At 42.3% G+C, this 27,122-nt stretch overlaps 1 protein-coding gene across 1 annotated transcript in view; it reads right to left on the minus strand.

Moving 5' to 3' along the window:
- Positions 1 to 6,123: 6,123 nt before the first annotated feature.
- SLC35F1 (solute carrier family 35, member F1) overlaps positions 6,124 to 27,122 on the minus strand; it is a gene marked incomplete at its 5' end in the record, with an annotated part of 98,516 nt that continues 77,517 nt past the window's right edge. Inside the window, 2 exons of the mRNA XM_010138366.1 lie at positions 6,124 to 7,350; positions 22,950 to 23,104. Coding sequence (XP_010136668.1) covers positions 7,126 to 7,350; positions 22,950 to 23,104 — 380 coding nt within the window. The remainder of the gene's footprint in view (positions 7,351 to 22,949; positions 23,105 to 27,122) is intronic.

The following is a 27,122-nucleotide window of genomic DNA, read 5'->3' on the forward strand; positions in this document are numbered from 1 at the left end:
GGAAGATCTTAACGGCAACAGTTTCAAACGAAGAAATTTTTCATCCTGTTTCGTGGGTACTCTCTTTTTGCTGAAGTTGCAGCATAGGCTAACAGAGGAAGTATGGGGACATAAAGATGTATGAATTCTACTCCAATGCTTGCATACATGTGCGACCTATCTAGCATCTGCAAATCTGTTTAATGCCAAGAACTACATTAGATAATTCAAGCCAACGCTCACAGGGAGTCACATAATGAGACTCTTCAGATTATTGTTGTGATTAGTCTGTTCCCTTCCCCCTTCTCACTTAGGAATTTCATTTAGGCAAGCAGTAATTTTAGGAATATGCAAACGCTGACTGCTAGTTTATTACGGATCTGGCAAAAAGCCAGACTTGCCTTGCCGAGGAAAATGGCGTAGGGACCCTGGCAGTGATGGGTGAATGGTTGGACTCGATGATCTTAAAGGTCTCTTCCAACCAGATGATTCTGTGATTCTGTGATGCTGGCTACGCCAGGCAGTGTGAAGTTAAATATGATGACCTCACAAAACGTCAGCTCACAAGCATTGCTGCCTCCTGCATCTGTAAAAATCCAAGCCCACCAACTATCAGAGTCGCTCTTCTCTATGCAAAATGTCTCCAGTGTTGTAGTTGAACTGTCTAGCATTTCGGTGCTCAATGATTTTGTGAACTCAGCACATGTTCGTTATCTATCTCTGCTTTTGTAAGATCTTGAAGAGAAAAAAAGTCCATAGTAAATCTAATATTTTGCTCTAGACAAGCATGTACATATTTGACAGGGGAAGGAGGAGAAGATTTTGCAGTTATGTTAAAATTGGATGAGTCCACTGCAATCAAGACATGGGGAATAAAATGCAATAGTTAATATAAATAATGTATTTGGCAGTAAGGAATTAATAACGCATTATTAAGATCAGGGTAGCACCAGGCAATTGCCTGAGGGCATTGTGCATAATAAGGAGTCACAAAAAAGTCAACTATAGATCAAGGTTTTGGATCAGAATCTAAGTAGAATGAAATGTATAAATCCAATAAAATCAGCTTCATCTAGTCTGAATTTACAAATATTCATACGGCATATGGGAATGACAATATCTGCATTCTTAAAGAGAACCTGCAACATTAGACTATGCATAAAGAGGCAAATTCTGACCTCATGAATACCACAGGAACTCAGTGCATTATTTTCAATTAAAAATGGAACACCTAGGGTAACAAAAAAAAAAAAAAAAAAAAAAAAAAAACCCCCCCTCTGGATTCACTAGCTTTCCAGTCATTTAAAGGAAAACCCAAGGGAAAAAAAAAAAAAAAAAAAAAAAAAAGAAATACCTCCTCTGCTAATGCAGGCAGACAGGGCTGCACAGAGCACTGACTTTTCACTTCCAGACTCAAGATTTACTTTGAACCTATTTTATTTCCTCTGCCTGGTTGCTGTAAAGTCGCAGTGGTAGCAGGGGTCCTTCTTGCCAAGGGAAATGCCAGCGAGAGGCAGCACAGCAGATCCTCCCTGCACCTTGTGGAATGACCTCATGGGACCACGGGGCACCCATGGTGTGTGCCAAGGCTGTGGAGGCTGCTCTGTGCCACCCCGCCAGCAATGCGGTGTGAAGAGACACTGTAGGCCTTTTACTGAAACTGAAATACTGACTGCAATGCCAGTTACGATGTCTGAGGGTTACAAATGGCTTTTTGTGGTCAGTTTGTGGGTTTTTGTCTCCTGCCAGCCTGTGACTAATCACCGATTAGTGATTTCAGCCCTACGGAATTAATGTCCTCCATACAGAAGGAAATTTTATCAATAAGTATCACAGTGCATCTCCCTGCACTTCAGATTGGAGGAGGACGATGACACAGTCAATGCTCTTGCTCTAATACTATCATCACTGCTGCATTGTTGGTGTTCGGTACCCAATTTGCAATTGTTATTCCAACGCGCTTCGCAATTCCAGCAGTCTATGGCTGCACAAGCCGAGGTGTTCCCTTTTGCGTATTTTTTTGCATATTTTTATCTTGAATTGTGGTGCAGACTTAAGAAAACAACTTTTATGACTGTAGAAAGCATAATGTGTGCCACAGCATATTGCTGTTAAACATTCGGCTTTGGCTTTGTAGTATTTTGGAGACCTATTTCTAAATAAACAAAAACAAAGGGAGACTGGTACGTTTAAGCTGATTGAGCATCCTTCAGTGTTGAAACATGTTTGATTCAAGCACAGAAAGATCCATTAATGCTTATTTATGATCTGTTTTTAGAGTCATTCCAAGCAATTACTATTCATATGACTCAAGCACCCAGGCTGAATTCTAGCCAGGCAGTGAAAGGAGGTTTTTGTAACGCCAGAGAGGCTCTTGAGCAGATTTGGAGGAAAATACAACTCAACTGTCAGCATGACAAGCCACATACACTAACTCAGTTTCTGGAGCTCTTGATAGCTTAGGAAACACGCACTGGAAAATTGAGACATGAACCATCACCCTGGAGCAGCATTGCTGGTTTTGTAATGTCTGGGGCTCCATGCAGTTACGGTGCAGAGGGAAGGTGGAAATGATCTCACCAGTCTCCATTCCCATTTTTCACTCTCACCAGTGAAGTATGTGAGAACTACTGATGTGAAGTTTCCTGTGGAGACATCAAGCAAAGGGAGATGGACAGATGCATATACTGTCAAACACAATCAGAGGTGAACACACGTACACAAAATCTCTTGCTCTCACACACCTTCCTTTCCTTTCTTCCCATGCTGACTTTAAATGAGCCAAAATCTCATTTTCTTTCTTTCCCCAATGCTGCTCCTCAGGACACGCATTTTCCTCTTGATGTCCAATTTTTGTCTCTATCCTTTGTTTTCCTGTATCAGTACTCTGCGGTGAATAGTGCTGCGGTGCAGAGCAGAGCAGAGCAGCCGGGAGGGCTCGGCAAGGCAGCTACAGACACTCAGTAACCTTTGCCAGATAAGTCCTTCAACATCGCACATGTGCATTCCCCCAGATTAATTCTAGATTGATTAATAATTTCTGGAAGGCAGTGGGGGAATTCTTTTGTGTCCATAGAGGGCAACGAATATCAGGATACATGAGGTAGCCATAGGGGAATGGCAGATTAAGACAGAGGGTGCACAGGAGACCCTTTATCCTTCTGGAGCAGCAGCTGGGGGCCAGCCAAGATGCCCGAGGGTGCCAAACATCACCTATGCTTAGACACCTTGGAAGGGTTGTAGATTAACCACCTCACAGGAAAAGAAGTCCTCAGCACAGTGAAAAAATACTCCCTGCAGTCAAGATACACACTTCAGAAAAATCGTTTAAGGCTAAGAAAGCAGAAAAGAAACAGGCAAGGAAACTGATAACCCCGCTTTCATAAAGCATTTATTCGTTTTATTTGAAAACATTATACAGGCATTACATTGCCACAGCCAGTCCATATAGGTGCATGCAAATATCAAAATGGAGAAAGGTTTGTTCAGCTTTACAATGCAGGATTTGGGGCTGGGATTTTGTCTGCTTGGTTTTGGTTTGTATTTCCCTCTGCGGTGTCAAGATTAGTGTGCTTTGTTATGGCATTTAAGAATAAAATCCTACCCATGGGGTAAAATTTATATTTGTAGCTAGCTCAGGAATACTAAATGGTTTAAAAAAAAAAGGAAAGAAAACGATACTACACGCTCGTCAAAATGTTAATAGCACAAGTTAGCAATCTCTACACTATACATTGAAACTTTTTCTTATGACACAGTGGTGCAAAATTTTCAATTGCTTGGTCTATCGTCGTGTGTTTCAAAACTTTATAGCTGGAACAAAGACAAGGTCTGTCTCCCAGTGAATGTTTTCATCCAGCAGCAGAAAATAACATCAGTCTTGCTAAGGGCTGCTCAGGGCCAGCAGTATAACGGAGTTTCAGTTTGTTCAGGCAAGGAGCTATACAGAGCTAGAGACGTCCTACGCAACACGGAGAGTAGCTGCCGCTGAGATAGCTGAACCTCTGCTGGTGCGTACTGAGGGCTCGAACCGCAGAAAACAAGCAGGTAGAATAATGTTTTCCTTCCCTAGACCTCAGTTTTTCAGTCGGCGCAGTTACTTGTGAAGGTAGACTACTGTTCTCCTCTGAGGTCCATCCAGCACTCGCACGCTGGTGCTAATCCAAACATCCACCTTGTTGAGCGGGAGATGCAGTGAAACAGCCCCACTTTGCACACCAAACTCCTCCTGTGCCGGCAGCACAGGGGATGGTGGCTGGGTGCAGAGTGCACACCAGAACACTCATAACCTATTTCTATTCAACAGAGCCTTTTAAAATAGCCCGTAAAAATTTCTTCAGATGGCACCTCTCAGCCGCTCGTGGATCGCAAACCCTTGTAAGCAGAGACTCCCAGCCCAGTGGCCTGGCTGGGAGATGCCTCCTGCTCAGCTGTTTCTGAGAAGACTCTAACAAACATCTACAAGTTAGTGTCAGAGAAATGAGGAGGGGGAGGTGGAAGGACTACAAACATTTGGCTTAAAAATAAATACTAATAAAGAAATTAACCAAAACAATTATGCAAAAGGAAGGAACTGTAAACATGAAACAACCACTCACGCAAGCAATCCTCAAGGTTCTCAGACCAACACAGGGACTAATGTTCAGAGAAAGGTATTTAATTGGTATAAAAGGTAGCAAAAAAGACCGAGACGACAGGTGCCCACCAATGTGGTTGTAACCAGAGCTCCTGCTCCTGGGGAACGTATGAAACCCGCCTCAATTCAAAGCTCTCTCAGGGCTTGACCCGAGGACACCTGCTGGCCCCTGTGCATGGGGCTTCACCCCACCATGTGCTTTCCACCTGGACTTCCACCCCACAGACTTTACCCTGAAGTGTCAGTAATCTTTCTCGTGTGGTTTATTAATATCCTCAGAATTTGGACTCTGTTTCTCCGTGGGAATTTTTTTTTTTTTTAAATCCTCAATGGATTAAGGCAAAAAGCTTAGAAACACGAATGCTAAAAAAGATTAAATAAACAGAAGGCAGGGAGAAAAAAAATTCATACATTAGTTACGAGTTTAAAACCAAGCCATCTTAACTGAAGGTTTGGGGCTGGTTTTGGGCATGGCTTGGCAATACTGCAGACCCCTCCCTCAGCTGCAGCCTAAACAAACTCAGTGGGACAGAAATTGCCTCTTCTCCTCCTCCACAGCCAGAATAAGATCCAATCTACTTCTGCTGTTCGCTAGCAGTTTGGCATTTGCCACTTCACGTCTATTATGCATATATACTTCTCCCAGTCCCTTCTATATTAGAGCAGGACAGGACTATAAAAAAATGAATGTTACCTCAGCAGAAATTCATCCTGCTTGGCTGAACTGTGTGGCCTTTCTAATCTCCAGAGTACAGATTGATTTTTTTTTCTCTTTTAAATAGAAATAGGTAAGTTGTATTTTTCAAACATGAAGCCCTCCATTTTCGAGACAGACTTCTTCGGCAGAATAACATTCAAATCAAATTCACCTGCTATGCCCACAAGCAAGACATTCATCAACCCTGCAGTAAACCCCATTTTCAAATGCAGCACTACTGCGTTCTTCTCAAACACCTTCCTTTTGAAGATCCTGAAGCATTCTAAAACAACTTGGTCCCACAGCACCCCTGTGAGGTAGGTAAAATATCATTCTTCCCATATATACAGATGGGGAAACTCAGCCACACAGAAGGTAAGTCATGCCCAAGGATCACACAGAGATGTAGCCTATCTGTGAATAAAACCAAGCTCTCCTGGATCCCTCTCCTGTCTTTTAGATGTAAGATCGTCTCTCCTTCCTTAATTTAAAATTAAAAATAGATGATGGATGTTGAAATAATGATTTCCTGTTACGGGGCTCTCAGAAGAGCAAACACAGAGGCAGAGATGGATTTTTCATGGTGTTGACTCAGATTTCCCCTGTTCTGACAAGGCTCCTGGAGCAGAAGTCCAGTTCTGGAGCACACCCTTACTATTTTCACATGTCCCCAGGAATGTAAGAAAACTGCTGAATTCTTCTGCTGGTTTTGTAGTTATCGAAAAATAATTGGCTGCACCCTGCGGGTATGGATGCCTTTGCGCTACGGCAGCAACACCAACAGATGGTCCAGTCTTGCTTCTTCTTCCTGAATTTTACAATTTGTGGGTTTTGGTGAAAACCTGACACATTTCTGAATAGCTATCGTTACAATAACGAACCACAGGAGACTGAGCGAACTGGAACAGCAGAAGGCACCCTCGATGCACTGAGTAAAATAAGTGCCCTGATCCACATGAGATGTCATCTTACCATGGAGAGGTACGATACATAGGAAACTAGAAAATGTGTTTTTCTTTTTACAGATTAAAATTTAAAAAGTAAGAAATCTGTGTTAAGTCACAACTACAGAGCAACTAACTCCCTATCACCTGATGCAGAACCTCACCTGCTAGGAAATCTGCCATGGATCACAGAGAGGTCAATGCTTGAGTACTTCACTTCTGCAAATATAGAAAGGCTAAAACGCTCGCTTTATACCTATTCCTAGAATAGAGGTGGATATTGTAAGTTGTCCCTTCTGTGGATTCGTGGAACAGATTACCTACGAAGGGCAACTAGACAGATAGCACAGCCGAATTCAGCATCTTTCCCTCACCAAATCCCAGGTGCTAGCAAAAATGTGTCTGGGTGTTGCCACCACGAGTAACCCACCTATTCTGTGCAAACAGATGTTAGAGAGAAATCAACAGTGACTGCACAAGTGTATGTGCTGTAAAAAGGCGGCTTGTCCACAACTGGTGTGGCTTAGGCATAACAGTGCTCAGTGGGTGCAAAACCACCCTTCTATGACTTTTCTTTTTGTAATTTCAGCTTATATATTGACTATCTTTCACAGGTAGTTTGACATCAAGTGATTTGTATACAGCAGTTTGTATTGCAAACATGCTTCTCATATCGTAAAGGAGGGACTGGCATCTTCTTGCACCGAACACTCTGGAACAATTAATTTGTATTTTTATGAGCTTTCCTTATTTGCTACCTTGCAGCTCACCAGTGTAACTGCACCTGGTAAATACCTTTCTCTACATACAATACAGAGATAATGGATATACGAGCTCCACTGAATCATCAGTAGGTGACCGCCCTGGCTTTAAGCGACTCTAACGTGAGGCTCCTCTTCTGTCTCCTGCCCCAGGCTGGTGTATGTTACTGAAGGCTCCAGCTGGCCGGTGGCTGGCAGGTCTACAACAGGTCCTGAAGGGTTTCGAAACTGCTTGTACACCCGAGGATCCTGGGCTACGTAGGTGGATGTGGAGGAGTAGAGCACCAGCCCAACAAGGATAGTGAAGAATGACAACAAGTATAGTCCTGAAAACTAAGCAGAGACAAGAGTAGAGTCATTAGACACAGTACCAGTGACGCCGAGCTCATGAAGACCCGCAGACAGGGGCAGGCACAGACCTTCATTTTGGCACACGCAGCACAGAACCAACACCCTGTCACTGGGATATCGACTTTTTATGGGAACGCATCTTTGAAAGTTGCCTTGCTCCCATCAACTCCCCTGTCTTCCATAACCAACAACCTGGTGCCTTCCCACGGCCCAGGCACATTAAGTACTGATCAGGTGGGACTTGGGAAAGCTGGGTTCTGGTCACAGATCCAAAGCTGATTTTGTCATGCTTTTAGACAAGTCAGCTACTTCTCTGAGTCCACGTTTCTCTGGCTCCAGTGTGGGGTGGTACCATCTACAGTCTGACAGGTAGAGGACAAATCTGAAGTTAATTACAACTAAACCACGTCTGTGAAGTATAACATGCTGTTGGTAACACAAACATATATTTAGATAAACATTTCAATAGGCATTTGAAGCATACATACATGAAAAATAATACATTTTTTAACAAAGGCACTTAAAGAGCCCACCTGCAGCTTCTCTTGCTTGTAAGCAGAAAGCAGACGCTAGAAGATTTAATGTGAGTTTGGACAGGGCAAACTTCAGCTGTGAAACATGCTGTGGGTTGACCTCAAGAGGTTTGAAAGTACATCTGGGGAACAGTTAACCGAAAGCTCAGGCACACATATTTTGGCACACAGCTCCACTGCATCAGAGGGCAGTCTGAATTTTCCGAGATATCCAGACTAAGTGTGCCTGGACTAAACATAGAACACAAATAACCTTTTTGGCAATACGTTAGTCCTTGCAGACAAAGGCAAAGGTGAAGGCAGGGTTTCAAAAGCACAGACCATTGGATACTCGCTTTAGATACTGAGTTCCTGCTATGGGGGGCACAAGGACGGCTTTAAGACCATACTCTTCCAATCCTAGACTACGAGTTATTTCTTCTTGCATGCTGGGTGTGAGAAGCCATGAAGGACAAATGCAGGGTGACTTTAAAAAGCACCTGTATTCCACAACTGTCGGGGATCCGTACTTAGACACCCGTTATTAGCTGCTTCATGAGGTACTTTGTTATTTTACATAAAGGCGCCTGCAAGTCTGGTTTTAATCCTGACTGACTATGGTGTTTTGAAGGATGCCCAGTTGGTTTCCTTCGGCACAGCACAAAATGGATAGACTGCATTATATTATTTAAGCAGCAGCTTTTTAGCAACTCTGCTTTTTCAATTTAAAAAAATGATCGTTAGAGTGAAAGCAAATTTTACTTAAGCTAACTCTGTAGCATCGTTAGTCTGTTATCATTTAAAAGACCTACAGAACCTGTGTCCAACCTCCCACCTGAGGAAGCATTTGGCTTTTTTACAGAATCCACAGTATCTTTGAAAGCTTTGAGCATATAACCCACGGGGCTGTGTGGTTTTGTTTCCCACAGCTAGCGTGTGTGCTTTAGAGGGAAAGCACCATAATGAGGGAAGCTTAAAGGGTGTCAGAAGGATTACAGCGGAGGAAGAGTTCTGCTTTTTATCAGCTGTTAACGACTTTTTTTCCAGGAATGTCACCAGGTCTTCACATATCACCTGGCAGTATGATTTGATGCAATCATACAACTGTCCCACCACCTGCAAAGATGGTGTTAAACCTCACCCTGCATCTGCTGAGGGATTCCCCCATGTGACACAGCTCTTCAAGGACTGTTCAGGCTTAGATCTCCCCCATGTGGCACTCAAACCCAAGTCAATTATTTCAAAGCATTTTCCAGTTGATTTCCTCCCTGCCACCCCGCCCCCCACCCCATTTCCAGTTCAGTGTTGCTCTCAGCACTTCTCCATTTCTCTTTGCATTTGAATTTGGCTATTGCTTAGCAGCAGTGGACTTGACTAAGCCGAAGCAGAACTCACGAGCCAAATGCATCTAGTTTCCCAAGCCAGGAACTAGTTTCCTAGTTTCCCACTGTCCCTCCTTCCCACCTTATGCCTGAATTTCTCACCCCAGACAGCCAGCTGGCTTGTTGCACTGTATAACTAGAGTGCCAACCAGATTTGCGATTGCCTTGTGTCCTGCTGTGAAGAATCTGTGGGGCTTCCAGCAGCTAAATGTGCCCTTTTTCTTGCTCTAGGAACTGCTCAGCCAAAACCAATTCACTTTCATTTTAGTTCATGGCTCCAGCTCTACCATGTCCCCCCTCCTCACAGCCATACCTCTCATTCCTCTCTCAGGGGCTTCCTGCCAGTGGGCTTGTGAATCATTTGTCTTTGGTATCTTTGCACAGCTAGCGCAAAAAGAGACCTGGATCCAGACCGCCCTGTAACAATTCCATCCTTTCCTTCCTTAGAAAGAAGTTAAGATTGAGGCTGAACTGTTTTCTGCAGCAGCTCTCTGCAGCACTGAAGGGTTGTTAGTAAGGTTAACATAGGAATATAAACTGTATATATATAAGAAATCTCTGGGTTCGGTCAAGACTCTGGCAGATTGAGGCAAAGCCCATTGAAATCAACGGGTATTTTCCTCCTATTAAACCAGCAGCGAATCCAGCAGTGAGATGGGAGGGCGCAGACTTAGTTCATCAGACACAAAATCCGCTGTTCACTGTACTGTGTTCCCCAGACTCTGGCTGATATCTTCCTATTCTGCTGAAGCCTGGATTTCCAGGCACACTCTACTGCTATGTCTACATGCAGGTTTTGGAGTTTTTTTTATCTTGACCTGCAGACTTCACCTGCTGAGATTCACTATTAATAGAGAGCAAGAGACACATTTAAAACCAGCAGAAAAAGCTATTTCTAAGAAATGAAGTGAGAGAAGATTGTTTTCCATTGCTACCCTCAACACACCTGAAGTACCAAACTGCAGGCTTTCAGGAAGTGTGTAATTCCTCTCTTTGCCTAAAGAGCTACTTGAGAATGATACTGTGCTTCATTTTTCTGACTTCTCTCTCACTTTCTACAGAAACATATTTCCTCTATGAAAAAATGTATTTAAAATACCTAGATTTGTACATCTCTCCAAATCCCACTTCCCTCCAGGCTAAACGGGATCACTATAAGCTGGTCAAAGAGTAACACAGTCAGAAATTGTTTGACTCAGACTAGCTAATGGGTGTCACACACTTTAGAGCAAGCAACCAAAAAATTAACTCATTTCTATATCGTAAAATAATTTTACTATAGATTTTGTATCTACATATAGAGGTACATATGCATTGAAGTTTGCTTATCATGTAGTTTATTGAGAGACCAGATGACTTTGTGATCAATGATCTAACTTGAGTCCTGAGATATTGATTTTCAGCCTGTGAATTTGTTGTGAATCAAATATTTCAGATGATCCTCAGTTTCTTACCCATGTAAAAGAAATAGCAACAGATGTTTACTGAATAAAGATGGGTTTACAGAATAAAAAGGGAAATACGGATATCACCATCGGAGGAGAAGGCAGAGAGAGACCTTTGCAGGGAAAAGCTAAGTGTCTTAGTTACAATAACATTTCAGATTTCATCACGGTCATGAAAGGCATCTGCCAAAACTTACTGAGTAGCAAATCAGATAGTTAAATCAGCCCTTCAGATCTCATCACAGCTGCTCCGCTCTGACACCTGGGTGTCTATAAATGCTTTCCCAGCTGAAAGTGTTCAGTACAGAACAGACAAGGATATTGGCAAACATTAAAAAATTAGAAAAGCATGAAACACATGTCTTCTCTATTCATTATATAGTACCTGCGGTGAAAATAGCTTATACTAAACTACCATTAACTTTCAGCGTATAAAAAGCACATTTTATGTGCCTGTCAATTTGAAGATAAACATCAAGCAAAACCTAGACAAATGAAATGAGATTACATGCATAACAAGATTTGCTCAGTCTATCAAAACCCGTACTAATTCTGGGAGAGTGGATGTTTCTGGTATTCATCCAAGGGACGCTCCTTAGTGACCCTATGCTTGAATGCAATCGCCCAGCCAGGCTCAGCAGAAGCCCTAATGGCACCTCATGGCTTAGCTGCAGGAGCAGGGGCTCACTCCTCACTCGGGTGTGTGCTACTGCAGAACCCCGCCAGAAAACCACCACAGCAGTGGGGTCTAGCTGACCACAGAAAATAGACAAGGTGACTTTCTGCTGTCCACACAAAGTCTTTCACATTAAAAAAGAACAGAATCCAAACATGTCTGCAGTGTTTGCCTTTTTTAAAAGAAATGAAATACCTTACAACAGTGCGACATACAATCGTGGACGAAATTCACAAAACTCATTTGAAATTTAGTTTATATTCAGTATTTTTGTTCCAAGTGAATCAAAATTACACACTTTGGGAATACATCACAAGATTTCTAAAATAAAGAAGGAGGACATAAAGGCATCTGGAAACTGAAGATTTTTAAAAATCCAGAATGAACTATTAAACCTTTCAAAATATCCTCCCCACTAGCTCTTATCCTCTACTTCTTATTACCTCTCCATGCAAAACTTGTCCTTCATATGTTGCTAAACCATTGTGGCTAAAAGCCTGCTAATATTTCCACCTGAGATCCTTATGTTCATCCACTTGAAAAGGGCAAAAGAAACTTCTCAATGAGGAGCAAACAGTGCATCTGATTTCATCATCTGGAACAGTGACAGGACACTAACAGTAGAAGAAAAAAAGAAAAACTGCTCAGCAGGCAGTAAATTCATGCCCGGGTGTGGAGAACGCGAGCACACCATCGCTGTATGACAGCGAGGAAACCCTGCACTCACTGACTGCAGCAGACAAATAGTTCTGACTGTCACAGATGTCCACATCCACGTTACCACTGACACGAGGGCAAAACAATATCCAAAGTGACAAAACGAGACAGATGTGAGTCTGCAGAAAAGCCCACAAAGACAAAGAAACTCAACGATGTGCTAATTTTGGTTTTCCACTCAGCTATCACGAAAATGATCATGACCACTATTACAAGGGTTATGGAAATGGAAACTTTTTTACTCGGTCCATTGAACTGGAAATAGTGCACTGGAGCAGACTGTTGGAGCTGTGGTGCTCCACTTCCGTTTGTATTTCACAACAGCGGCCGTGGGCGGAATCTCTTGGTAGGTAATACGAAGCCAAGCTCCTAGCCTATGGCAACCCAACTGTGCCTTTAAGTCTTTAAAAAGGAATATTTTGTTACAGGACTAACTAAAAATTTAGAATTGGCCTGTTTCACGTACTTAGTGATAAAGTCTGAAGTGGAATAACTACCCTTTCCCTTACCTTGTCTAGAAACTCGCCATAGTTCGATGAAAATGAATGAGAAATCAGGTCTGCTAATTCTGCTTTGAAACTTCAGGAAGAAGTGATCTCCTCAGAATCGCAAGGATGAAGGGGGGGCAAAAATGCACATTACCAGGTAGAATTCATTACGTAATTCTGTATTTCTGTTGACAACCTCCATGCTCTCCAGACAGGCAGTTCCCACCCCCATCTTACTCCAGTCAGCGGGTCTGTGCAGTCTGATGATCCTCTCTCTGTTTCCTGAACTACTTCAGTTTGCACAGCCCATCAAAGCTAAGGCCAACGGGGGTTCCTGCACCGACTCATGTCTCTCCCCTGGGTAATTTCACACATGAGCACCTGAGCGGGCTGAGTGAAAGAAGTTAAAACCAAGTTTCTCTCATTATCTTTTATATAGCAAACAGACATTTCCACTCGGTTTGGCGAATTGATCAAGAGATTGAGCTTCTTTTCACACTGCTTTCTATTTTTGCTTCCAATATAGCAAACGAAGCTCACCGTGACCAAGCGCAGTGGGATGCACACACACTCTCCAGCCCGCAGCAGTACCAAGAAGGCTCTGAGAGCTATGAATTCACCAGTGCTTCCACTTGTGTAGCTGCATATTACAGACGTTCTACTTTGTTGACAGGAGTGGGAGCCAGCGTCCTCGTCATAGCTCATAGTGGTCTCTGGTGACTCCCTCAGCTCAGACACACAAGGATCTGGCCAAATTCATCTCTCAAACTATTGCCAATTATTTTTGTTCCAGCCTGCAAGGAAGATGTCCCTTTGGGATTCAGGGTCTGCCCTGCTCTTTATTGGGAGAATGATGTGCTCGTTTAGCCTCAATCATTTTATCTTCTGTTTATCTTCAGGAGTGAGAGATTAAGACATGGCTTTGGCTGATCAGTGATCTCTGCTGGGAGTTACGGGCAGAGTAGTTCCTAGAATATGTACACATCTTGCCAAATGGACTGCAGAACTAAGATCTAGGCAGGTGACGATACATCTTTGTTATCAACCGAAACTGGGGCAGCCACCGACAGTGAAACACAGGATTTTGTAAAACTCAGATGACACCAGAAGGGCTTCTGTGAGTTTTCCAGGCTGCATTCAAGCCAATAAAACTCATCCACGTGAACTACTGGGGAAATATCTCCAGGGCTGATGTAGGCAGCTCTAAGACAAATACCGGTTTTGCAGAATGTTGCACGATTTCATGCATCTAAAATGGTATCATCAGAAAAATTTCATAATAGGCCGTCCTTTCTAAGTACATGCCTGTTAGGGTAAAAGATTTGTGTGAAATGGTTTATCTTCCTTTCCTGGGTGCTGGGAGAGATGGGAATGCTGCTTTCTCTCCTCTTCCCCTTCTTTTGCCTCTGCCATCAGAGGCAAAACCCCTGCGTTACCAGCAGATAATTAAAAAGTGGAAGGTAGAATGAGACCAGCAATCTATTTGCATCTTATCTATATTGGATAGAGATTTTTATGTGAAGTTAAAACACTTATATTACACTGCTCTAATTTCCTGTGGGCATCCTTACTGTGGGATAAGGGGGCTTCTCTTCTGGTTATTTTATAACAATCACTTGGCAAGACAGTGGTAAAGCAGTTATCCTTTTAAATGTTCTCAATTCAAAACAGAGGAGCACAACAGAAACACTTCTAATGTTCCCCTCCTCACTTTTACCTTTCAGTGTTCTGTGCTCGTTTGCTCTATCAGCTGCCAGTTGCCATGTGTCGTTCTGATTCTGTGTGTAAATGTTTAGTACCGTAGCAGCTGTCTGCTGTCTGCTGATTCTCTCTTGCTGTATATTGAGGCTAATTGTGTTCAGTGTGCTCAAAACCAAGGTTACAACAACTGATTCATTTTGGATCCCTTGTTTATATTTTTCTGCTGAATCTAATAATACAGTCCTGCAGTGCTGCTCTCCTGGAATGTTGTTCTTTTCTCTCAGCCATACAAATGGGGAGCACTCCTACCCCAAGAAACAAGGAATATGTTGCATGAACCCCTCATTACTGCGTACAGTCAGATCACATATTCCATCTAGCAAACACTCCCTGTCCTCATGCAAGACCTGACCTCTCTGCTATGAGAGGCCAAAAGTCCTCCTAATTTCTATTCCAAATTTATGCATTCTCAGTTTCTACCCCTATGTTCCTATGTCTTTAGCTCTAATAATTCTCCTTTCCTATGTGTGCATTTATAGATTAATTTATGTATGCTGAGGTACCATAGTCCCTCTCAGTCCATCAGAATTCAAAGCTATGCTTCATACAATAAACATCTTTTAGCATTTGCACATTCACTACCTTGTTAGCAGACACACCCTTACTCTGTGTCAAGGCTTTGGAGCAGCTAAAAGCTCTGTTTGGCCCTCTTGAACTGATCAAAACCCTCCGTAGTTACAGCTACACTTGAAAGGGTATTTTGTAATAACTGAAAGCAATATCAACCTTCAGCATAACAACATCTGTGTAGAGAAATGTCATTGCTGGAACCCTACAACCCTGTAGTTCCTCTTCATTTGGTATAAAAAAAAATAGACGAAACGTAGATGTTTTATGCTGTCACTTAAAGCCCTTATTCATGATTTTGTCGGAAAAATAACAACTTCCCACTCTAAGGCAAGTAATCCACTTTTCCAGTGCCTTGAAGGTCAGAGCACTTCAGTGGTTCATTGCAAGCAAGTTTGACCATCAATTTCAGTAGATTACATAGGCAGAGATACTGTCCCCTTTCCTTGTCTGGTGACGGTCTGGGAACAGGCCGATTTTACACATTTGTTTACTTCAGTTAATACTTATATTCTTTTTAATTGACGCGATTTGCTATGTGACCAAAGGCAGAACTCAGTCACATCGTGGTGCTTTTTTTTCCTGACTGGTTGGATCGTCAGTATAAACGACTCTTACCTCACACTGGAATTGGTTCTGTTCAGTGATTACATGAGTTTCCACTGGCCTCAAACACCTTTTATACAAATGAAAATTTACTCTCACACATTTAAAAAGAGTATAAATGCGTCGGGTTGAAAAGCTCTTTTGAAATTGCAAACAAATCTTTTACTGTTTTAACACTGAAGCTGTGCAGGAAGATGTGATGCTGAGACATAAAAAGATTTGACTCAAAGGTTACATGCAATAAAAATGGGAGAGAAATGGAGAAAGAAAACAAATATTATGACCATCTAATCATTGATACAAAAATCCCAAACCCATACTACATGTTGACAAGCAGATGTGGAAGAGGGTGGTGCAGGACAGAGCTGTTGTCAGTAAACCCCGTTAACCAGGTGTTCACTAAGAATATTAAGAAAACTAAATTACATAGTTAAGAGAATATAAAGCCATGCATAGGTAGGCAGATCAACACCTGGCTGTTCTCTTGCTGTAATTATGAACTACTTCCTGGCTTGGTAACCAAACTATTGCTCTGTAATTATAGAAAAGAAAAAAAATCCTAAACTCAGATGCAAAAGAGAAAGTGAAGCTCTTTTGAGGACAGAAATCCTTCATTTGCTTCTCTTAGGAAACACCTAGAGCTGTTGTTTCTAAAACAAAGTATGCTTGCCAGAACCTCTGGCAACTGCTGACTGCAGCTGCCAGGATTATCTCTGTGGCAGATGCCTGGAAGCCTTCAAAGATCCTTCTTGGGGTTCTGAGTTGCCTAATGCAGAACTGGGATTTGTTCTCTGCCTTCCAAAATCCACCAGCTGCGTAACTCATGTTTTCTTGAGACTAAGTTCTTCCAGTCTTAGAATACCTGCCTGAGAATGTTGGAAAATGTGTGTCACTACAACCTCTTAGATAAGCGGGCAAAACAACAGAAATGCCCGCTGATGTTTCCTTGGGAGCATTCTGAAAACAAGTTCTGTGGTGAACAGTCTTTAAATGTGAGAAAAAAAAAACAAACCCAAAACAAACAAACAACAAAAAAACCCCCAAGCTAAAATCCCTGAAAAGAACCTACCAAACTTGACATTTCTGATGAGCTAGTGAAATTGAAGCTTTCATCATAACTTCTGCAATATGCATGCCGCATTGTCTACGCTCTTTTTGACAGCTCCAAAGCAGAGAGTATCCACGTTTCACTACTCATGCTTTGCAACTTATGAATCTATTGCAAGATAAGACTGTGAAAGGAAGAGATACCCTTTTAACAGTGCAGTATTTTCACAAAGCTGCCATATCTGTGCTGTGTGGTTAAACATCTACTGTCTGACTGTGCAACATCTTGGTGGGAGTCATTTCATTCTCCAGTTTCTACTCTTTTTTGTCATTTTACTTCATAGCTTTTTATTGTGTGGCATCCTGCACCCTCAGACAACGGACGACTGGATGCAGCCCTTTCTGTCACAGGAATATCCATTAAAGTGTGAACCAAAGACAAAACTAACTTCTTTCCACCTCAAGGTAACTCTTCAAATATAGAAGCCTAACTATCTTCTAATTGATTATAATTTAGAGGAAGAAATTCGAATAAATAGTAAATAGATAGACTGAAACAAATGTGGAAAAGAAGCTTTTAAAATGCTGCTTCAGTGAAAGGCAGTACAGCTTCATGGGAACAGGGCAGCTGAGAGCAAGTCTCACTGTAAGAAATTTAGTATTCTGGAAAAGAAAGGGAAACGTGCACGTAGGCTTCTGCACATTACCAATGGCATGAAGAATTAACTAGTAATATGATTTCTCCTCGTTATTATCGAAGGCTTAGAAGCCATCACCAGGATAAAGGCCCTGTGAGATTAAATTCCATTCAAACAGAGAGTTCACGGGTCAATGGCTTGTATATCCAATTTCATCAGGAAAATATGCAAAAGCATGTGACTGAGTAACGGAGTGAAAAACACTTGTTGAGCCTGCACTGCCTACTCTACAAGAAATAATGATGCTCCACTGACACCACCACTGGCAGGGTTTAAAATATGTAGGTGCCGGTCCCCTAACAAGTGCAAGCACAGCGAAGGACCTTATTGACTTCAGCTTATACCTGCAGATAGGTTAATTAAAAAAAAAAAGTGAGATCATAATTTGAACTATTTTCTCAGCTTGGTCAGATGACTCCTAGGTGTTTATGGATGGCTACCAAGTAAAAATCAAACTAATAAACAACCAATCCTCCCCCAAACCAAGGCAATTCTACCTGCTGCTCCCAAACCACAGACATATCCATCCTTTACTAACAAAAACCAAGACTGTCTGAAGCATAGAGAGTCACAATAAGGCACGGTCTTTATCTCCACAGTCATGAAACTGTGATTTTTTTTTTTTTAAAGATATTCCTTGAGTGGCAGACTTTGCTAATTTAGGGAAATGAACTGAAGCCAGCAGAAAAGCTCATACTGGCTTCAGTGATTTGGATCAGGATGGTAAAGTACATGCTTTTAATGGAGGTTCCTAATTCTTCTCCTTTGTTTCCAGTAAGGGTCAAATTTTCGTCTAAGTGAAGGCTACGTAAACCCTCAGTCCACGGGCGTTGCTTCGGATCCGTGCTGGCAAAAATGAAATTGGAACCTATTGCTCTCAACTTGGACCCTCCCTTCTCCTTTATGTTAAAACTCAGTCTCCTTCACAGCTTGTTTCTTGATGGGTGTCATCAAGACACTCCATCAAGAGGACTCTGCTGCTGGAATTAGCACTGAGAAGTCAGTACTAGTGACTTCAGTCATTAGAAGCACCAGTAAGTATCAGCCAGTGAGGTTTCAGCCAGCATCATTTCACATTTCTGGTGCTGAAAGGTTTTGAGTATCATGTTTATCCGCTTAGCCAAGTCCTTTGTCACAGATACTGTCCACCATTCTAAATCAAGATGTATGACTTCCTTGATTTGTGATGAAATATGTGCATTTTCTACATTTGGAAATTGCTCCTATATTCAGAAATCCTGAATTTTTATAGCTGCCTCTTGGATAAAATAATGAATGAATTTGCCAAAGCAGAGTACAATTGATCGTGTTTGGCTTGCTAGTTAATGATATAATACGGCGTGACCCGACCTGCTGGTGCAGAACACAATCAGTATGCATGCTCTAGCTGGTGGAAAATATCAAATAAACTGCTTAGATTATTTAGTGAGAACCCAGTTTGCTTTGAATGACTAAAGCACAACAAAGGCTTGCAAAAGAGCAACAATTTTACAAATTCACATAAAAATACAGCTAAGGCTGAGACTAAAATGTAAAAACCAACACCTCCTCGGCAAAAAACAACTTAAGTTACACAGAAGTTCCAATGCCGTCCACCCAGAGAGCCGGCCCTGAATTTCCCACCACCACTGGTGTCAGAGTATCGATGAGGAAGAACGGCTTTGACAGTCTCTGACAGGGCAAGGACAGTCTTGTTACTCAGAACACTACATTTCCTCCATGCTATGCCCAGACACCCCCTACACAGCATTTCTCATGTTTCTATCACTTCCCCCTGTCTGGTTCTAAAGCTGTTTACCATCATGCGTACACACAGAAAGCATGGGTGAAACCCAACCAGCAACACAACCCCCCGTTTTGCTGCACAGGCTCGTTACCAACACCAGGGCAGGTGGAGGGGGCACTGTGGACTCCTCCTGCCTGTGTGGGGTGGGAAAGAGCCTTATTCAGGCTGGCTTTAGCACTCCTGGAAACACTGAAGTTCACAGAAACCAAGAAATCAAGGCAAAGCTCAAAGCAAAAGATGAGTTTCAAAGACAAGAGGTGAAGATGAATGTGATAGTACAGGGTAACATAATAATCATCATCATCTACATGAACATCATCATCTTAAGTTTTAGGACTCTGATGGGCTTTGTTTTTCAAATTGATTGTGCTTAAGAAGAAGATGAAATGAGAGCAGATAGCTAGGAAAGTTTTGAATATCAAAATTTTGTAAAATATATCAATATCATGAGAATTTTAAAAAAAGTATTTAAGATACAGGGTTGTATACTTAAATGCTGTGGCATGGCCACCAAAGAGGCCAGACACATCTCCCATCCACTGGAATATTTGGGATCAATTACTGATTACAGAAGAACTAAAAAGAAGGCTTTTCTTTGGGGGATGCAGATGATTGTAAGAATGACACGCTGCAATCTAGTCATCTATCCCGAAGTCATAAGTCATTGCATTTTAATACAATAACACCTTGACCAATTAACATCTTGAACTGCAAGGGTATGACCAGAGCTGTGTCAAGTTAACATGCTGCGTTTCCAGCTTCCATGGGCCTGGGAACTGCTCAATGTGCTACTCAGATATCTGCAGAGGGGCTAAGAATATAAATGCCGCGGTTTATAAACTCCCTGTCCTGCATGTCATGATGTTGCAAGTCCGTATTACAAAAAAATGAAATGCTAACGAATCAAAACACTTCCAATGCAATCTTCTCCTCAGCTGGGTTTCAGAGGCTCTAAAGCCCAGTTAAACTAATTTTCTGCGTTTTCCATGGATTTTCACAGATTTACTGCTATGGGTGCAATAAACCTGCCTGGTGATAAAAATAGCAGCACAGGGAAAACTCATAACTGCTTCTTGAAACTCTCATAAAATTATATTCTGCAAGGGGCACTAAACCGCTCAGTTGATCCTAATTCAGCATAAAACCATTCGCTTCCTGGTGAAGCGGGGCTGCGCCCATTGGCCAGTGCTGCAGTAAGCGGAAGGAGCTGCGCATCTGAAGGAGACGTACAGCTGGGCTGGGAATGAAACAGCTTTTTAGAAACTAGAAAACAAGCAAGAGTACACAGTCTGAGGAGGGGAATTAATTTAGATCATTTAATGTTAATAGATTGGACTTCGTTATTGAGTGCAAGTCACACATTTCACAGTTCTACTTCCTCATATAAAATGATGGCTGACAGTAAACAAGAAAGAAAAGGAAGTGATGATCTGACTAAGGATACAAACACGGTAACTAAGGAATTAACCACATAACTAAGTGCACTTTTAAATCTAGATGATCTCTGAATATAGCTTCTCTTTTCAAATCTCCTCTGCCATCTAAGTTTGAAGGGTATGAGAGGAGGCACTGAAAGCTCAGGAAGTTGATACTACATTTCAGGTAAAGGCCCTTCCACAAAGTCCTGACAAAGGTCTTCTCCTCATCAGCGCTTTGGCTGAGAAGAACAAAGGAGAGACACACATGAATTATATGCATTGCAGGATGAGTACAAACCACAAAGGAAAAGCAGTGATGAAAAATGTAAATACAGGCTTACTATCTACGGGCTAACAGGCTTCCCGGAGAAGACAAGAGCATTGCACCAGGTGCTGAAGGGGGGGTGGGGGTGGCTTTCCTGCTTCTTGAGTTCAGTGACTATCTTGGGAAGGATGAAATCCAACCTGATGAGGTGCAGAGAAGGGCTCGCTCTAGTGAACTAGGGGCTGAGAGAGGATGCTCTTTGTTCATGTACCAATGGAGTAAAATGCTAAGGAGCCAGGGGCATTCTTCATGCTAAGGGATACCCCTGGCAGAAAAACAGGTGTACCAAAAAAAGTAATTTTACGCTGGAAATAAGAATGCAAGAGTTGGCCTAGTGATGTTCTGAAATAGGCTCCCAAGGAAAGCAATGGAGGTAAAAAAACTTGCTGCTGAAATAAGTTTGATGAGAGTTTATGAAGAAGACTGCAGGCTGCACAGGGAGGCGGTGGGGTCCCCATCCCTGGAAGTGCTCCAAAGACGTGTAGATAAGGCACTGAGGGACATGGTTTAGGGATCCTGGAAGTGCTGGGTGAATGGTTGGACGTGATCTTAAAGGTCTCTTCCAGCCATATGATTCCATGTGATTCTGTGATTCTATACAGTTAAGTGCAGGATCATAAGATTTTCAGATTTCTAATCAGATGAGTAAGGGGCAGAGGGGACCACCAGCTCCTTCAGAGGTGGAACTCAACCAGTTTATCAGGACAGATGCTCTTCTTCAGCACTTTTTCAATACAGGTCTTAAAGCGAGGCCAAGGTGCCATTTTGGCCGAGAGCTGACGTGCACTTGCTGTAGAAAGACAGGGTGTCAATGAGGTTGAAATTTCTGCCTTGCTGGCTCTGCTAATGTACCCAACAATCAGACATAGAGAAGGACTGAAACCTTTTATGCACCTTCTGCCTTTCGAGCCCCTAAAGTTTAAGGTTTGCATTTGCAAAATTGCCTTTTTGTTTGAGCAACGCTGAGCACAAACCTGTCCAACCCCTGCTACCTTTTGAGTCTCTCTAACAGAGTTTGTTATTTCTAGAAGACCACCAACAACGTTTTCAGAATTAAATTTGTCTTTTACTGTGTCACAGAGCTATTTTTCTTGGAAACACTGGACTGACACCAGTAAATGTATTTTGCTACGAGTATACATCAGTAAAGGTATTTTGCCTGTGAACCAGCAGACAACCTCTACACTGTGTTCTCAGTCAAATTTTTGTTTCTATTTTGCTTTTCTTCTGTCTGCAAAATTCTTAAAGATGTAAAACCAAAATAAAAAGCTATAGCAAAAACCAATGTTGTGTCAGGCTCTGAAGCCTTGAACTTTCAGATTTATTGAGGTACCATTCGTATCACAAAACTGGATTTAGTTACTTAGCTACTCAGAATTTTGAGGCTTGCATTTACCTAACGCTTCTCTGGGACACCATTTTTGCTATCAAATAACATCCCTCTTATGAATAAATGATGTTACAAAGCAATTGCCTCCATCACCCTGATGCTGCTTTCATACGATGGAGACTGTGGGGGATACTTGTGAACAAAGGAGTGCCATTCCTTGTAATTGGAGACCAATTGTGTGCCTGTACAACACAACGCTTTAAATATGAGAGGAACCTGAGCGGTAAAAGTTTAACTTCAACATGAATTTGTTATACATTTTGGCATTTACACTAACAGGCAAGACATTGGTTTGTCTGACAAGAAAGGTGTAATTCATGGACAATTACAAGTTATACATTCAGAATCAGGATGAATGAAACGACCTTGCTCCCAAGCAAAAATCTATGGAATTTTTGGATGAGTCTTTCCCTTCATACTGCCACTCTGGGTCTGGTCACAGTAGCTGCAAGTTACCTCTGATAAGCAAAATGAAATTAGTGATACAGTTGCCGATGAACAGGTACTCAGATCTTGAAACACATAACAACAGGTACTCAGATCTTGAAACACGTAACAACAGGATCCAGAAATCTCTCTTTAAAAACTGGAAATCATAGAATAAAATTTGTTTTGGTGTGGGAAGCCTGAAATCTAAGAAAACCCTTCACTTTGACTGCATAGATTTAACAAGGCTTGTAGGCTTCTTTTGTTTCATTGTTCTACACCGACGTTTCTTCAGGCATACTGCTATTACCCAAATACATCTCTCATTTCCACATACCTTATAGTGGAAGAGGAATAATCCACAGAAGAGGCTGTACAGGTCAGCCGTGAGTAGGGAGAGGTTGACGGCAGTAGCACTGGTTTTCTTTATGACCACTGGCATAAAGCTGTAGAGGCCAAACATACAGGCGCTAAAGCCAACATACAACAAGCCTGTGGAAGAGAAAGAAGCAGCAAAGTGACCTTTCATAGCCTGCAGACATGATTCTTATTGGGAGGAACAAGGCTGTATTTTTAGAAAAGAACGAATAATGCTTCTCAAAGAAACATGGATTCAAATTATTAAGATACACACATATACATATATATAGAGAGAGAGAGACTAAAACTCAATTCTAAATATATTAGAAAACCAGTGAAAACATTGTCAGCAGTGGACACGAGGTCTTTTCTCTGTGGTCTCCATAAGAGTAGCGCTGTTTTACATTGCTGTTTCTACTGCTAGTGAATACCTCATGCAGAGCATAGATTTGGATGACACAATGCATTTGGACACACCAAATCCAGTCTCTTAAGGACTTGATTGTCCCCAGCATCAAGTGAGTTCAGCTGAGTTGGGTGGACCACACAGTATTTTCTGGGAATGGACCCAAAAATTAATGCAAAAGTATTTGTAGAGGAGTTAATGAGCCAGTGGCTGAACGTGTGAGGACAGCACTCAAGAGACAGAGGTCCAAGTCTTATTTTGCCACCAAACCTGACAAATTACCTCACAGTTTTGCACGTCTGTTCCTCTACTGCCTTTCGTCTGCCTTCCTTAATAAAGCTTTCCAGAGCTGGGATTCTTTCTTGCTACATGTTTACAGACTGCCTCATACAAATTAGATTGTTAGACACTAATATAATAAAAATACATTACAGTAAAAAACTCATTTCATTTAAAAACTTAAATAACTTACTGGAAAGAAAGAAATTGCTTCAGTTATCACTTGGTAAATCCCAAGGCAAATTAATCAATATTAAGTTCAAAAAACAGCAAACACTTCACTCATCTGCTCTCATGTAAATGACGTTTCTTGGGCTGCCGTATGCTGCAGAATTCCCAGCTGATACGTGCGTGAGCCTAAATTTAGAGTTGCGACAGCTATTCAGAGCATGTTATTGATTAAAAGTTGCAAAAAATCTGATTGCCAAAATCCTGAAAGTGACTAGAAGGGAAAAAAACAAAACCAGCCTGTATGATTGGTATCTGCTCTTGGATCCACTTCGTTAAAAACTCTTCAGAAAAGCTATCTAAAGGACAAAATCACCCGTCACAGTTTGAGTCCCTTAGAAACATCTGAAGTGGACACTGATCCTAAAAAAATACAGCAGTCACAAAATGTCAGTGTCCATATATCGATTCAATAATGAATTTAAATTCCGAATATGGATAATCATGGTAAGAAATGCTTTTATTAACAGGTAGCCAATTTTTAAGGTGTGCATTGTATATGGGTAACAACATAGTTAGTCTTGGGGAGTGCTTGAAAGATGCGATTTATGCAAACTGCAGCTCTTCTGTGGCAGGCAAATGATTGCACCAAAGGAAGAATAGTTTTGATCAATGAAAAATTGTTTGAATACATGAGAATTAAGACAGCTTTTCTTCCAGGCCTAAATCAAGGGCAGGTCGGGTGCAGAAGACATTGTGGACCTAAAGTCAGCATTCTCCAAGTACAGTCTGCAAATCACCAGCCCCTGCCAGTCAGTCTGGATTTAACACACGTATTCAGGTGCTATGCTGAGTTATGCTCTCCACTAACAGTATAGAATCATAGAATGCTTTGGGTTGGAAAGGACCTTCAAAGGTCATCTAGTCCAACCACCCTGCGGTGAGCAGGGACACCTTCAGCTAGATCGCGTTGCTCAGAGCCCCAAGGTCCAACTTGACCTGGAATGTTTCCAGGAATGGGGCATCTACCATCTCTCTGGGCAACCTGGGCCAGTCTATCACCACCCTCACTGTAAAAGATTTCTTCCTTATCTCTGGTTTGATTTTCCCCTCTTTGAGTTTAAAAGCATCACCCTTTGTCCTGTCGCAACAGGTCCTGCTAAAAAGACTGTCCCCATCTTTCTTAGAAGGCCCCGTTAAGTACTGGAAGGCAGCAATAAGGTCTGCCTGCAGCCTTCTCTTCTCCAGGCTGAACAAACCCAACTCTCCCGGCCTGTCCCCATGGCAGAGGTGCTCCATCCCTCTCATCATCTTTGTGGCCCTCCTCTGGACCCGCTCCAACAGGTTCATGTCTTTGCTGTGCGGAGGGCTCTAGAGCTGGACACAGTACTCAAGGAGAGGTCTCACCAGAGAGGAACAGAGCGGCAGGATCACCTCCCTTGACCTGCTGGCCACGCTTCTTTTGATGTAGCCCAGGATATGTTTGGCTTTCTGGGCTGATAGCAATTTTATGGTACTGCCTTGGTGTTCCCATTCTTTGGCAGCCAACTACAGACGCTTCACTGGCTGCTTTTCCAAAGTGCATATAAGTTCCCACGGAAAATAGCTTAAACTGTAGCTGTCCTATCAGAGGTGAATATAAAATGGCATCTCATTTACGTCTTAAATCACAGGTAATTCCCACCAGCTTGGGGGCATTTAGCAGTGACGATAAGCAAACCGGGAACAACTTCATATAATGCTCAGATATTGCCTCTGAGAGGGCCAGTTTTCAGGCTAAAAATATGTTTTAAGCCAAAGGCTTGGAGTTTCAGCTTCCGTGGGTACCCTGCATTGCAAATGGCAACCCTGGGGATAACCAGTGGTGTTGCAGCCCCAGGTGCTGGGATCTATGTCTAACCAGGCATCGAGTCACCAGCACCAAGAGCCTGTAGCAGGCACTGGAAGGAAGCAATCTGGTAAATTAGGAGGTGCTTTTGTAATGATCTGCTCATCTGTGTAAAATTCTGAGGAGCTCATAATTCATAACTGTCTGCTTTCAGATGTGCTGGCATTGTCCTCAACTGAGGGCTTAATGTGTGTGAAGGCAGCTGTGGGTGGAATTCATTATATTTAACTCTGGACATTTTCTGAGGGCTGGTGATCAATGAAGAGATTGGGAAATTAGGGTGCAGATTGTGCAATCTCTTTAGCATGTATGATTTGTGTCATGCCTCTTTATAGTTGCTGATGAGAAAGGGAGTCTATTTACCCAAATCAGATGTCCACATCCCAAGTACTTAAAGTTGGTGGAAGGATTCCCACCTTGTCTGTTGGGGTTCACCCTGATGGGTAAGGTCACCAGTTTTGCCTGGTTGGGTGTTAATGCTTCATAAGTGTCTGAACCGGGCACTTCGTATCATAGGATCGTGGGGTGATTCAGGCTGAGAGCTCAGAGGTCTCTAGTTCAAACCCTACTGAAACCAGACTCAGCTGTGAGATCAGACCAAGTTGCTCAGCCTGGTCTTGAAACCTCTGAGGATGAAGACCACCCAACCTCCCTGGACAACCTGCTCCACTGCCTGCATGTCCTCAGTGTGAAGATTTTCCTTTTACTCAGTCTGAATCTTTCATTTCAGCTTCTGCTTCTTGTCTCTCATCCTGCCATGCACTGCTGTGAAGACCTTGTCTCTGTTCTAACCTCCTCTAGGTGACTCCTCAAAACCTTCTCTTCTGCAGGTGGAGCAAGCCTCAGACCCTCATTATTTTCCCACTTCTCTTAACAGTAGGCATCTTCACACAGATGGGCAGGATCCGCCCCCAGCGACTGCTCTAAAGCAGCGCAAGTACCCACCACCACGACTAACATGCCTTGGGATCTTCTGCTTTAGTTCCTGAGCATGCTGGTTGAATGTCACATGTTTTAGCCTTCATATTTTTACTCCAAAAGCTTTTGTTTCACTGGGATGCAATGGAATCAGTCACAATTTTTTATACTGTCTTCTTGAAATAAAGACCATCTAGATATATTCAAAGCCCCCGTGACAAAGGACGCTTCCTTGGAGGTTTGGAGTGGCTCTTCTCTTAAATGAAACTGATGCTAGTTTCTTTGTTATTATTTCATCTATCACTCTACAAAATGTGTCATGGTCTCATTTGAAACCATTCATTCAGATCAGAACAATCACCCTCCTTTCAGTCAGGTTGTCAGCAAGTATTAATACTTAAACCTTCAAGGACTCAAACAAAGCTTCGTGCATCTATGCTAAGCGTGAAGATGATGCTGTGTATCAGGGAATTTCCAAAATTAAAACCAGG

This window comes from Buceros rhinoceros, unplaced genomic scaffold (genome assembly GCF_000710305.1).
Source record: "Buceros rhinoceros silvestris isolate BGI_N320 unplaced genomic scaffold, ASM71030v1 scaffold4986, whole genome shotgun sequence".
In the NCBI taxonomy this organism is placed as follows: Eukaryota; Metazoa; Chordata; class Aves; order Bucerotiformes; family Bucerotidae; genus Buceros; species Buceros rhinoceros.